The sequence below is a fragment of the Podarcis bocagei genome (genome assembly GCF_964188305.1).
Source record: "Podarcis bocagei genome assembly, chromosome: 7".
Lineage (NCBI taxonomy): Eukaryota > Metazoa > Chordata > Lepidosauria > Squamata > Lacertidae > Podarcis > Podarcis bocagei.
In genome coordinates this window covers 21,018,935-21,032,886 of record NC_138132.1, presented here as the reverse complement: position 1 = coordinate 21,032,886, position 13,952 = coordinate 21,018,935, and the positions used below count along the sequence as shown (strand labels likewise).

General features: G+C 47.3%; 1 protein-coding gene across 1 annotated transcript; it reads right to left on the bottom strand.

The window, feature by feature from the left end:
• Positions 1–448: 448 nt before the first annotated feature.
• LOC308591325 (trypsin-like) lies at positions 449–9,251 on the bottom strand. Its single transcript, XM_081202060.1, has 5 exons — positions 8,811–9,251; positions 6,973–7,132; positions 3,974–4,227; positions 2,942–3,078; positions 449–646 (listed from the first exon to the last, which is right to left on the bottom strand). The coding sequence occupies exons 1-5, from the start codon at positions 8,857–8,859 to the stop codon at positions 494–496; spliced, it is 753 nt and encodes a 250-aa protein (XP_081058186.1). The 5' UTR covers positions 8,860–9,251; the 3' UTR covers positions 449–493.
• Between the last annotated feature and the right edge of the window lie 4,701 nt (positions 9,252–13,952).

Genomic DNA, 13,952 nt, shown 5'->3' with positions numbered 1-13,952 from the left:
GAAACTTATATTGTCCAGAGTTCTTGGTGTGTGTTTTTCTCGGGCATTCCAGAAGGGCATGAAGCAGGGCTGGTGAGGTGAATGTCCCGGGGGGAAATGTGTGGCTAAGGAGAGGGTATGGCCTGGGCAAAGACCCGAGAGCCAGAAAAAGAGGCTTGGAGAAAAAGAGGCATTTGTTCCCCAGGCCTGAGGTTCTCCAGCCCTGCCTTATGCTTTCCTGGAACCTTCTGCAATTTGTGATCTGCCTTCGGCACCTGGGGAAAGAGCCTCCCACACAGGACTGCCCCTAAGTGGGCCATCGTTAGTCTCAGCCTCAGCATGCGCCCGACCTCGTTGATCACTGGCCTGGTTGGCATGCATCCATGTAGGCACAGGAAGCGGAAAAGGCATGGGATAATGTTTGTGCGTTGGGGTGAGGGGGAGAGAACAAGGGAGATGCAGACTTGAGTTCATTTCTTATGCTTTATTTGTGCACTCCGTCTCTGAGCTGGCGTCACCCGCGCTGTATCACCTCCCGGATCCAGCCGACGTAGTTGCAGACCTTGGTATAGATACCTGGTTTTCCAGGCTGGCCGCACACCTCTGGACCCCAAGACACGATGCCCTGAAGTTCTTCGTTGCAGATGAGGGGTCCCCCAGAATCGCCCTGCACAGGGAGAAAATCCCACCCCCATGTGAAGTCTTAATAGAACATTTCATCATGTTGGCTAGAACTCAGGAACCTTGAGCTCAGGCTCTGTGATAATTCAAAATTTCCAAGGCTTTTACAAAGCCGCATTCCTAGGGGTCTTCAGGGAAAGCTTAACCATTTAACTGGTTTCTTCAAACCAGTTAAAATGAGTAGTATAGGTCTTTCTAGCTAGGTCATATGGTGTAGAGTCAATGTAGCAGTCTTTGGCCTAATTTCAAGTGACTTTTGCAAGCAATCTGTTCAGATCTTTGTTAAGAAGATGTGAGTGCCTGGAAAGAGCGAGAGAAAAGAAAGAAGAGAGAGATAGAAGGGGGGAGAGAAAAAGAAGAAAGAAAGAAAGAAAGAAAGAAAGAAAGAAAGAAAGAAAGAAAGAAAGAAAGAAAGAGTGTCTTGTACACAGTCATCATGTGGCACCTCACTGTCAGATTACGTATCTCCAAATTTTGTCATGTGTACAAAAATGCATATACCAGAGCAAGGTGCACATATAAATGCATGTCTTAGTGAAAATACCATACAAAATGCACCACATTAGGGAAATGTGCTTTGCAAAAATGCTTATATTAGGCAACACTGCATACAAACATCAGCATAATGCTGATGACTGTTCTTGAAGATATTTATTTTCTAAGTCACGAGTTGATCTGAAAGTGTGGAGTACTGAACTTAAGAGTGGAAAAATTAGCAACTGAGTAAAACTGAAACTCACAGATACACCTATCACCACCTTGAGGTTTGTAAAAGTACAAAAGAAGACTTTATGGGGAAAACCTTGAAGGAAACAGAAACCCCGAACAAACCTCAAAACAGTTCGATGAAGATTGAGCATGCTCAGTGGCCACAGAATGTGCAATATCTGTTGCCGGAGGTGGGGCGGGCAGTGGAGAAGTGGAGAGAGTAAAATGGAATGGAGTATCCCAGGAGGGGACATGGCTGGCTGAAACCCTGAACTGGAGCAGTCCCATACCACCACATTTTGCTGCAGGTCCTGGCTACTGGAACTAAACATGAAGTGGCAGTTCCGGGGTCTTTAAACACAGAAAAGGTCTTTGTCTTAGCAGCTCACAGACGCTGTAACACAGCCATGGGCACACAAGCCTCTACTGTCCTCAGGCAGTTCTGGGCTTAAAACATCTTGTAAAATTAAGCAATTACATGAAAGTCACTTTGGAACAGATGGAAAGCAGGTGGCAAAAAGTACAGCCCAAGAAACAAGGATTAGAGACAATAAGGACCATAGCAGGAGACAGGCAAAATGTGAACAAGGTGCACTCCAGCTACTGTTGGACTTTCGGCTCTTGCTGAGTTTGGCGTGGGGGGAGGGCAGTCTGGTGGTGGCAATAGTTGTGGGGGGAATGACAGCACAGTTGGGGCAGGGAGTGGCACCTTCCCATTTCATATGGTGAATTGGGATGGGCTGCCCCAGGCATGGTGGCACAGGACTCTCGTCCTCCCAACACCTCCGAGCTGCTCATTGCCTCATTTCACTCTGCCTAATGGCAGCGCTGGCTTGGAATGTTTATACTGTATTTTGAAAGTGACATGGGGGAAATAGTTTTAAAGGAGCCATTATGCCAATCCTGATTGTACCCTCCCCCCCTTTCCCATCCCAGGGGTGCCATCCCTAGGGTGATTTTACAATTAAAAAAATTAATTGTGGGTGCTGAGCACCCACACTGCAGGGCCCCCGACGCAACTTCCAGTGCCTCGCAAAGCCCCAGAAGTCACGTCTGAGGCCTTGCGAGACCTCAGAGATGCTGTCCAAGGCCTTGTGAGACCTTGGAACTGGATTTCCATAGACGCCAGAAGTAAGGTTCTGAGGCTGTGGCGCATGTGATGTAATAACAGCATGTCCTAACGTGACATCATGACACCCCGCTGGGCACCCATAACTTGGGGCCCAAATCGGCGCCTCTGTATCATACAATAATGCATTTTGCACACCATCTAGTTCAGGGGTCAGCAAACCTTTTCAGCCGTGGGCCGGTCCACTGTCCCTCAGACCTTGTGGGGGACCAGACTATATTTTGGAGGAAAAAATGAACGAATTCCTATGCCCCACAAATAACCCAGAGATGCATTTTAAATAAAAGGCCACATTCTACTCATATAAAAACACGCTGATTCCCAGCCCGTCCGCAGGCTGGATTTAGAAGGCGATTGGGCCGGATTCGGCCCCCGGGCCTTAGTTTGCCTACCCATGATCTAATTTGACCCTAAGTTGCCTCTGAATTAAAGGATTTTCCTCACCTGGCAAGTGTCAGCACCTCCTTCCCTCACGCCAGCGCACAACATGTTCTCGGTGATGGCATCAGGATACACTGCCTCACACTCGCTCTGCGTGATGATGGGCAGATAAACACACTGCAGTTCTTCAGGGATGGTTGCTGTAGAGAAGACAGTTACCAAGGTTAGGGGTCGCCAAACGTTTTGGACCAGTAGCACACTTGGAATTTTGCAAAAGGGTGGCGGGCGCCAGTCACAAAATGGCGCCCGCAGGAGCATGACAGGACACAAAGTTAGAGAGTGCACAGTCATTGCTGCTCCCTCTCAGGCAAGGCAACCATGGGGAGTCCGCTATGTGCTGCTGGTCCCAAATGTGGAAATAATGTAATAATGACCCACCACACACACACACACACACACACACACACACAGACTCAGTGATGGTGTTGCTATCTAAAAAATACCTGGAAGCATTCCCCAGTACTTGGGAAAATATACCGCAGAGGCATTTCTCACATTTACACACACATATGTACCACAAATACAAAGCCATACATATATCTCCCCGCTCTCTCTGCCCAAGCAAACCCTTCCCTCTCTCTCACAAACCACACATACACAGAGATCATATATTTGAGGGCTGGGTGGTGAAACACTGTCCAAAAATCTGGACTTGCTGCTGCCAGTTAGTGTTGACACTACTGAGCTAGATGGGCAATTGGTCTGACAATAAGGCCGCTTCCAAGAGAAGGGCTGTAGCTCCATGGTAGAGCATCTGCTTCACATGAAGAATGTCCCAGGTTCAATCTCCAGCTCCTGCCTGAAACCCTGGAGAGCTGCTGCCAGCCCGTGTAGGCACTATTAAGCTTTGTTGGCATTATTTGGCCTTTGCTTGCGTTCTTTGGAACATCGTTTGAATAAAGGGATCTCGATCGATTGCATGCTTTGCTTGATCCACACAACCCACATCTGTATGGTGGCAAAATCTTTCCGGCTGCTCCTATGGCCCCTCTATCACCTCTGCCTTAAAAATGTTAAAATATTTGAAGGCCCTACGTCTTGAGCTGCTGGTCCTGCCCCACCCTGTCACAAGGCACCGCGTTCCTGGAGCAACGCACTGACTGGCCACGTTGATGGGCTGGACACTGTCGGTGATGGCCGCTGGCGAGGAGAGCCTGATCAGCATGATGTCATTGTCCTTGCTGACGGAATCATAGTTTGGGTGAGGCACAAGCTGGACCGCTCTCTTTTGCTGTACAGTGTCCTCCATGCGCAACATGTTGTGCACTCCCAGGCGCACGTAAGTGGTGCTGCAGGAGAGCAAGGCAAAAGGGGGTTACTTGGGAAATCTGCGAGAAAGAGAAATACAGTGGTACCTTGGGTTACATATGGTTCAGGTTACGGACGCTTCAGGTTACAGACTCCACTAACCCAGAAATAGTACCTCGGGTTAAGAACTTTGCTTCAGGATGAGAACAGAAATTGTGCAGCGGTAGCGCAGCAGCAGCAGCAGGAGGCCCCATTAGCTAAATTGGTGCTTCAGGTTAAGAACAGTTTCAGGTTAAGAACGGACCTCCGGAACGAATTAAGTACCGTATTTTTTGCTCTATAAGACTCACTTTTTTCCTCCTTAAAAGTAAGGGGAAATGTGTGTGCGTCCGATGGAGCGAATGCAGGCTGCGCAGCTATCACAGAAGCCAGAACAGCAAGAGGGATTGCTGCTTTCACTGCGCAGCAATCCCTCTTGCTGTTCTGGCTTCTGAGATTCAGAATATTTCTTTTTCTTGTTTTCCTCCTACAAAAACTAGGTGCGTCTTGTGGTCTGGTGCGTCTTATAGAGCAAAAAAATACGGTACTTAACCCAAGGTACCACTGTAGTTAAAAGTCTAGAGTGGCATGGTGTCATGGACTGGCAGGGGAACCCCCAAGGGAACCCCCAGGGGAACAAGGCTCAGAACCCAGGGATTGTTGGTGGGATGACGATGAATGGTCAGAGGGAAAGGGGGAGGAGACTGGGAGGAGGAGGTGTTGGAAGCTGAAGAAGCAACAGGGTTCAGTGAGTGGGAAGAGGCTGTGGCAGAGAGCAGTCCAGAATGAGAGGCAGAAGCAGAGGCTGGAGAGGAGGGGTGCCAAGAGGCTGGTTGCTGAAGGAGCCAGGGAAATATCCCCTTCCTGAGGTGACCATCTCCCCTCCTCCTGGTCTCCCAGGAGGAGGAATGAAGAGGGCAGAGCAAAGAGAGACAAGATAAAGACACCTCAGGTTGCTGGGGAAGGACCCAAGGGAGGAGTCTTAGAGAGCAGTGGGAAGTTCTCACAACTGCCTCTTTGAAGCAAGACCTGGGAAGAGTTGCTGGAATCACTAGGCCTGTGCTATTTTAGTTTCTTTGAATAAAGCGTTAACTGACACAGGGTGTTTTATTGCTAGCCTGCTCCCGACTCCAGCTCCTGACAGCTGGGTGGGCAACTTGCCCTAATTTCATGTGGCCCTCAGTCTAATTTCATGCAGGTGACAGGAGGCTGGAGGAGAGGCTTCACACACGCCATACATTTAAATACAGTGGTACCTCGGGTTAAGTACTTAATTCGTTCCGGAGGTCCGTTCTTAACCTGAAGCACCACTTTAGCTATTGGGGCCTCCCGCTGCCGCCAAGCCACCGGAGCACGATTTCTGTTCTCATCTTGAAGCAAAGTTCTTAACCTGAGGTACTATTTCTGGGTTAGTGGAGTCTGTAACCTGAAGCGTCTGTAAACTGAAGCGTATGTAACCTGAGGTACCACTGTACATTCTTTTAACCCTAAGGATCCTGGGGATTATAATTTATCAAGCACAGAGCTAGAATTCCCAGCAGCCTCAACCAATTACAGTTCCCAGGATTTTTGTGTGCGGGGAGGGAGAAGTTATGTGCTTTAAATGTATGGTGTGTGCACTGCCCAAGAGTGAGAAGAGGTGGCAGAGAGAGGGGGTACTCCACCCACTTCTGGCTCTAGTCCCACCACCATCAACCACCAGCCCCTAACATAATATCTTCTAGAGAATGTAGCCCTTTGCAGTAAACAAAAGAAGCTTTTCATCCTAGTATAAAAGATGCCACCACTACTATCCATTTTCTCTTACAAGAACTGCCACAGCTAGAGCAAAGTTCATGGTGCAGTCTTGTGACCTGTTAACCACTTAGGCTGATGTTTCATTGTCTTATGCAACATGGTCTTGCCTCAATCACTGTGGATTAGTGGCAAGTTCATTCTGCTTTAGTTTGTTCCGTAATGCTTCCCCAATGCAACCACACTATCGCCGTCTGGAGGGGATATTGTGTAACAAAAGCAGGACAAATATGAATCCAGAACATCTGCGGCATAAAAAGTTGTGGGGCTTCAGCAGGAAGTTACAGGATATTCACTGACTGGAAGTGGAACTAGGGTGACTGTCCCAAACCTTTTGCAGGTGCTAACAGTACTGAGAGCTGGAGGGGCCCTTAGGCAGAAGAGGGGATTTTGCTAGAGGCAGTCTGTGTCAGGGGCTGGACTGAGGAGGAATGGTGAGGACCGCCCTCCTCCTCCTGAACCTTCTCCTGAACCTCCTCCTGAACCTTCCCAAGAACAGGAGGAAAGTATAGATTTAGAACAGTGGTTTGCAGAAGGGCATAGTTCAGAGGCTGCAGAGGGGAGGAGATGGGAAATATTGGGAGAGCAGCAAGAAGAAGAAGCACCAGGGAAGAGACAGCTAACAGACTCAGTGTCCCTTGAAAGCATTCCTGACCCCCCCTCCCAGAACAAGGCATGCCTTGAGATTAATAGAACAGAAAACTCAGAGGCAGAAAGCACAGATCAGCTGGCGCAGGGGTGACATATAATAGGAGATATGGAAGGGGTGGGACTTCACTCAGAGCAACGCCATTATCCTAGGTCAGCTGCATTCCTTCGTCTCTCTCTCTGGGTGCATAGTGAATAAGTTACTTGGTAAGAAATGTTTTTTGTTTATCTACTTCTTGGCTGCTACCGTGGGAGGGATCAGATTCCCTGAAGCAGTCTGCTAGGTCAAAGAGGCAAAGGCGTACCCTGGGAGTCTGCAGTGTGCAGCGGTCAACACCCACTCCATGGTCACCAGAGCCCCGCTGCAATAGAACCGGTTCATGTCATAGATGGCTGCATGCCAAGGTTGGAAACCTTTCATGCATGCGGTTCCTCCAACGATTCGTGACTCTTCCTGCACAGCCGCTGCAAATCGGGGTGGGGGTGGGGGTGGAGAGACAAGAACAGGGATAGTAAGAAAGGCTCTGCTGCGTCACCAGAGGCAAGGGTCCATGGAGCCCAGCATCCTGTTTCCCAGACAGTAGCCAATCAGATGCCTCTGGGATGCCCACCAGGAGAAGATGAAGACCATAGCTCTTTTCCATTGCTGCATCCCCAGCAACTGGTACCTAGAGATGCCTCTGAACTTGGAGCCTGCACACAGCTACCATGGCTAGTTGCATGCATAGATCATGGGATGGGAATCCATGGCCCTCCAGGTATTGTTGGCCTCTGACGTCTATCAGAAGAACTGCCCACCTGGGCAGTTTTTTTCTGTGAACCACCTTGAGATCTTATGATGAAGGGCGGTATATAAACCTCATTATTAATAATAATAATAATAATAATAATAATAATAATAATAATAATAATAATAATAATAATAACCACCTGATGTCACAATGACTTGTGATGCAATGTGCTTACAAGCCCCAAAGTTGGGATGTCAAAGCGCCTTGCAGCAAGGTGCTGCTAAAACAAACTTTCTCCCTATCCTTCTAATGGGGTTTCCATGCAAACCGCTTCCTGAATCAGGGAGGGATTTGCATGGCATGCTGCTGAACTGAGCAGGATTTCACCCCCTGCTAACTAGCTGATGAGCAGGCGTTAAATCCTTCTCGGTTTGCCTGTGTGCCTCTGTTCCTTGCTGGCTGAGCGGATGGGCTGAGTGGACAGCTGATGGGTGGACTGGCATGGCTTGGGAAAAATGGTCTTATGGGCCAACTTAGACCCCCCCCCCCCGGCAGGCCATGAATGGCCTGTGAGATAGAGGTTCCCCACCCTTGTTATATGGAAAGAGTGGGAAACCTCCGGTGTGTGTGTGTGTGTGTGTGTGTGTGTGTGTGTGTGAATGCAGCTCTGCAGCCCTCTCTATTTGGGCCTCAGGACTCCCCACAGGCCACACCTGCTTCCCAGCTGCACCCCTTCTCCACAGCCCACACTTCTCACTGGTCCTGCTTTGCACCCTTCTAGAATGTTCTGTCCTGGCTAGAAATATCCTTGAACTCTGCCAATGCTTCTTGTTTACCTAGAGGAAGGACAGAGAGTGGTGTGTGAATAAACTAACATTTGTTGATCCACCCACTTTTCCTTCTGGCCCCACCCACCAACCACTGCAATATGGCCCCCGGAAGGCAGTGGCGTAGCGTGGGTTGTCAGCACCCGGGGCAAGGCAAGTAATTTGCGCCCCCTAACCCATGGATTTGCGCCCCCTAACCCGTGGATTTGCGCCCCCTAACCCGTGGATTTGCGCCCCCTAACCCTAACCCCCAGATGTTGCACCTGGTGCGGCCGGCCCCCCCTGCACCCCCCATGCTACGCTACTGCTACAAGGTAATGCAGCCCTGAGGCTGAGGAAAGCTGCACCAGTGCTCAGTGAAACAAGGTCCTAGGCTCAAATAGTGCGTCTCCAGGTAGGGCTGGGCAGCGCCCCTGCCTCAAATCCTGGAGAGCTGCTGCCAGTCAGTGCTGACATTACTGATCTGACTTGGCATATCCTATGTACATCTGAGCAACATGCTTCATGTGCACTGTCATTTACCTGAGGTTGAAATCTCCATTTAGAACAGTGACTGGCTTTGGAAACATGTTTGTACACTCTTACCTCCTGACACCAACAGCAGTGCCAGTGAAACCATCTCCATGGCTGTCATGTCACTGCATGAGACCGTGAAGGGCCTGTCTGTCAGTAGACCTGCTGAGGAGACATGCAGAGCAAATGGTCACAGACAGCCAAGGTAGTGTTTGTGGATAGTGGGTAATAGGTTACAATCACATCGTCCCACAAAACTGCAACCCTGCCTGGTTGTCCAGGCAGTGGTATTTATAAAATTTCAAACAAAGCATTTCAATATTCACCAATCATATACATCATTACCTCATTTCATGTTTAATACACATGCACCATAAGCAATGGCAATTTATGTTGATTAAGTTCTGATTCCCACCATGTTCTGTTACATTGTGTTAGTATGCATGTTGGGTAGCCATTTGCACCATGTAGCAACTTACGTTCTAGCTTTGAGCTGTATCTTTGTGATTCACATATTAGCTGTATTTCTGCCCCAATAGGGGGGCGGGGGGGCGGTTGTGTGTGTGGCAACATGCAAAATCATCAGTTTCATAAAGTAAAAGGCTACCATAACTTCTCTATTAGAAGCAAACTCAAGGATTTACAGAGGTACACATTACCACATTTTTTGTGGCCCTTTGGGCCACCACCACAGGTACAGTAGGAATGGGGAGCCAGTGGCTCTCCAGATATTCTTGAACTCCTATTTCCACCAGCCCTTGCAGCCATTGGTAAGGGATGATGGGAGTTGTAGTCCAGCAATATAGTCACCATCCCTAGGATGTAGAGATACCTGAATTCACATTTCTGCCTAGGTGTGAAATTCACTGTGATACCTCAAGCCTCAAAGGGAGAAGGACACCAATTGTTGGCAGAGCACACAATTTTCAGAGCTTAGAAAGCCTGTTTTAACTGGTTCAAGTCCAACATGTCGAAAAAGGAACTGATTCCAGATTCCCACCATCCCTTTACAAAGCAAACTAATTTGGTTCATGTTAAGTTCATAGTTCAAGGTCATCCAAATGATCCTTGACAATCCACCCCCCACCCCCATTCAGGACATTACAAGTCAGCTCTCCACATTTGCATATCAGTTTGTGAATTTTGTATGAACAAATCCTCACAAGAATTCAGCAGAATTTTAATGCAGCCTTCTAATATACACGCGGGTGGTGCTGTGGTGCTGATCGGAAGGTCAGCAGTTCAACTCCCCACGATGTGGTGAGCGCCCACTGTTCAGTCCCAGCTCCTGCCAACCTAGCAGTTCGAAAGCACGTCAAAGTGCAAGTAGATAAATAGGTACCGCTCTGGCGGGAAGGTAAACGGCGTTTCCGTGCTCTGCTCTGGTTCGCCAGAAGCGGCTTAGTCATGCTGGCCATTTAGTCATGCTGGCCACATGACCCGGAAAAACTGTCTGCGGACAAACATCGGCTCCCTTGGCCAGTAAAGCAGTTTCCCCTAATAGACACATTTTTGCAAAGCAATAGACCCCGATATTGCATTTTAATGTTATTTTTAAACTAGAAAGTGTGAACACTTTTTTTGTGAACACTTTACCCCAGTATTTGCATTCTCTTACTTTACTAGAGAAGTGCGTTTCAAACTTTGGAAAAGTGTGAGTTTTGAAGTGCAAATCTGTTAAGTTCACTTTTAAATGCAAACTGAATTGAATTTCCATCCAATTCCTAGGTACAATAGGAGGTGTTTTTGTCTCACCTTCCTTTTACATTAAGGGAAGCAGTCATGGCTGCTGTCTGGAGTAAATCACCCTGGAGTAAGTCAGAGGGCTTACATCTCTTTAAAAGGCAGGAAAGTGGGCAGTGTTTTACCAGGGATAGATACCAAGAAAGAGGATTTCTTTCTGGTAAATAAGAGACAATTGTGGCATATTGTCCATCATCACCGAGCTGTCATTCAGAGGCATGTTCTAGTCTATATGGGATTTTTAAAAAAATGTTTCTATAATGCCCTTCATTGAGAACACTAAAATAGATTCACTTGCATACATTTCCCAGTTGGCTGGGGAACTCTGTGAGTCACAGGAAAATAGCAATCCTTTCAAAAGTGAAATCTCACATCACTTTTTTTAAAACACACACACACACACACACACACACACACACACACAGTTCTTCTTGTGATAGGAAGAAATGGAAACTCAAGAAGAAGGGTATTAGTTGAACATCAGCTTGAAAGTAAAACATGCTTCTTTACCATAGAAACGTTCTATTAAAAATTACTATCTGGCATTTGTAGGCAGGTTACTTATCAATAGGTCTAACCAGAGCTAAATGGGACAAAATGAAATGCATTCTGACATTTTATAGGCCATTCCGATGAGCACGAGAATAGAAAAACAGATGTATATTTGTAAGGAGCTCTCCAGTAGCCCCTTCTAGCAAAAGGTCACTTGCAACAACAACAAAAATCTGATTGAAATCTTCAACAGCCCCCTTGCCCACAATCTTTCATGATGAACCGGGAAGCTTTGCTTCCAAACAAGGGCATCCTAGTCACCTTCTCTGGTGAGATCTCAGAAGGATGACATCCATCTCTGAGAGAGATAAAGAGCAGTCCCACCTACCTGTCTGTGATACAACTGGAGGGTTTGGAGGAACACTGTGGCCTGATGCCTGCCGACAACGCCTGGCTGGTTCTACTTTAATGAGCAGGGTGCTAAAGAGTATTCATCACCATGTGTGACTAGTTTTGTATCCAGCAGATTCCTTGATGCCTTGGTCTGCACAAGTCCCACTTCGGAGCTCTTCCCAACTGCTGTATACTTTCCCGTCCCAACAGGGCCAACACTTCTCTTCACGACTTGTGCCTGCATCCACCACATGCCTTTACAGGGCCTCAGACGCCTCATCTGCCATTGTTAATTCCTAGGCACTCCTCCTAATGAAGAGGTGTCAGCCTTTAATTATTATTACAAGGATTCCCCCCCCCTCTTTGTTGGATAAGGCTGCAAATTGAGCAATGGTCGCTGGGAAGGGCCTTAGAAAGAGAGAGATTAGTGTCAGCTATTGTTCCACGACAGGTCTTTGCCGCTTTAGTTTTTAACTGGGTTGAAAAGCGTAAATGCACAGACCTGGTGATAATTTTCTGTCAAGCCCAAGGAACTGCGCAAGTTAAAAACACAGATCACGGGAATGGAGCCTGCTTTGTGGAAAGTTGCTCACTTTGTGTGGTTGGTTTCATTAATTCATTGTTCAGTCAGGCTGCTTTTAGCTCACCTTTCAGTCCAACGGAACCCAATTTGAAATGCAGAGCCCAGCATTGGACAGAGCACCAGATCGAGGTGGAGAATTAAAGGGCAGGATGCTCAGGGCACATTTCAGCGCTGGGACTTGTCAAATGTCCAAAGATACCAGGTGTTGGTGCCAGCCCTGGCTAGCAGCCTATCTGACCTCACAACACTGCGGTCATGTTAAATCAAAGGACCCCCAATTTTGCCACAATGGGCTTTAGGTGAATATGCCACGAGAAGCTGCCTATCTCAGAGAAAGGGATGTAAAAAAGCACCGTTTTCTGTCCCACCCTGTCTGTCTCCATCACATGCATCACCGTTTCTGTTCTGCTGCAGTTTGTCTTCTGCCAGAAATTTTGTTCTTTGTCTCGCTGTCAGCATAACTTGCTGTGCAAAGGAAACATGGCGGTGGCCGGGGGGGGGCATAAACAATTACAGATTGTTTGCAGACTGAAAACAATAACAGCTGTGATATCTGATCATATTCAGTTGAATTATTTCTGCTCTCAACATGGGACGTATAAGCAAACACTGGCAATTTTTGCACCTATTTCTGCTTCAAACTTGGCATATGTCCCCCCCCCCCACTTCCCCTTGTAGGGAACTGATCCAGCGGATAGTAGAGAGACATGACCAAAAGCACTCACGTAAAAAGCGATATGTGCCCGCCGGTCTGAATGTGGGGGAAGCAGCCTCATATAACCAACATGCTTAAATCTAATTAATGCATGAAGGGGTTAAGAACATAGAGTAAGCTGTCCTGCCAAGCTTAGCTAGGTCACACACTCTACCTTGGGAAGGGTTATCCAGCCTTTGTTCTTTTCACTTTTCACCATTTGAACCATACCAGAAAAGAGGTCAAAGTTGGATGCTCCAGGAAATTCTATTTAAATATATGAACCAAGCTTAGTCTATGTGTCAACCAAAGTCAACCATCTTTGTGGTTTTATACAAATAATTTAGAAATATTTACTACTTTGGAACCTAAGTTTACTGCCTAAATTTTCTTTCTGCTGTATGAAAAAGCCCATGAATCTGACCTTTGAAGAGTTTGTAAGTAAACCATTTCTAACTTACCAAATATGTGGTCTCTTTGTACAGTATGGGGATGGCCTGCTGCTGTATAAGCCTGCATCTGAGTTACTGCAGGTCAGAGATTCTAACAACGTTGGAGGCAGCAAAGGTATAAAAATGGGCTGCACCATAGAAGACACAAAAAGTGTCTGCTTCAAAATGGTTCTGATAATTTGACTTTTGTAAAATAGTAGAATGTCTTTATAAATAGTGGCATCCCCAACTTGTTTCAGTTTTTTTTTTTAAAAAAAGGTATTTAGGGACACAGCAACACAGTTTTCCTATTAAGATTATGTCTCTTTTTTTAATAGTTGCGCATTCGTAGGGGGTTTTTTTGGACCTTAGAGGGATGGGTGCCCACAGGAATTTTCCCAGTGGTGCACAGAGGAGGAAGGAAGGAAGGAAGGAAGGAAGGAAGGAAGGAAGGAAGGAAGGAAGGAAGCATACATACTAGTATCAGTGAATAGGTCTACAATTTATCTGATGGGTGGTGAGCTGGTGACAAGCCTGGGTAGACTAAAGATTTTCCTGAAAACACCCAACATGCCAGGATAACAACACTGGCCCATATTTCAGGGTTATGCTACCCTTCCTGAACCTGGTGCTCTCCAGATGTTTGGGCCTGCAACAAGGACATACTGGCTGGGGATGATGGGAGCTATCCAAAACATCTGGAGGGGCAACCAAGTTGGGGAAGGCTGGTGTAGACAGATGTCTAGATGGACCAATTTCTGACTTGGTGCAAGGCAAATCCCTACATTCCTGTGGGTGGGGGCACGCTTTCTATGGTCAAATGTATACACTCTTCTGCAGCTTTGTGTAGCCACCCGCTCCTTGCCCCATCTGGAAGC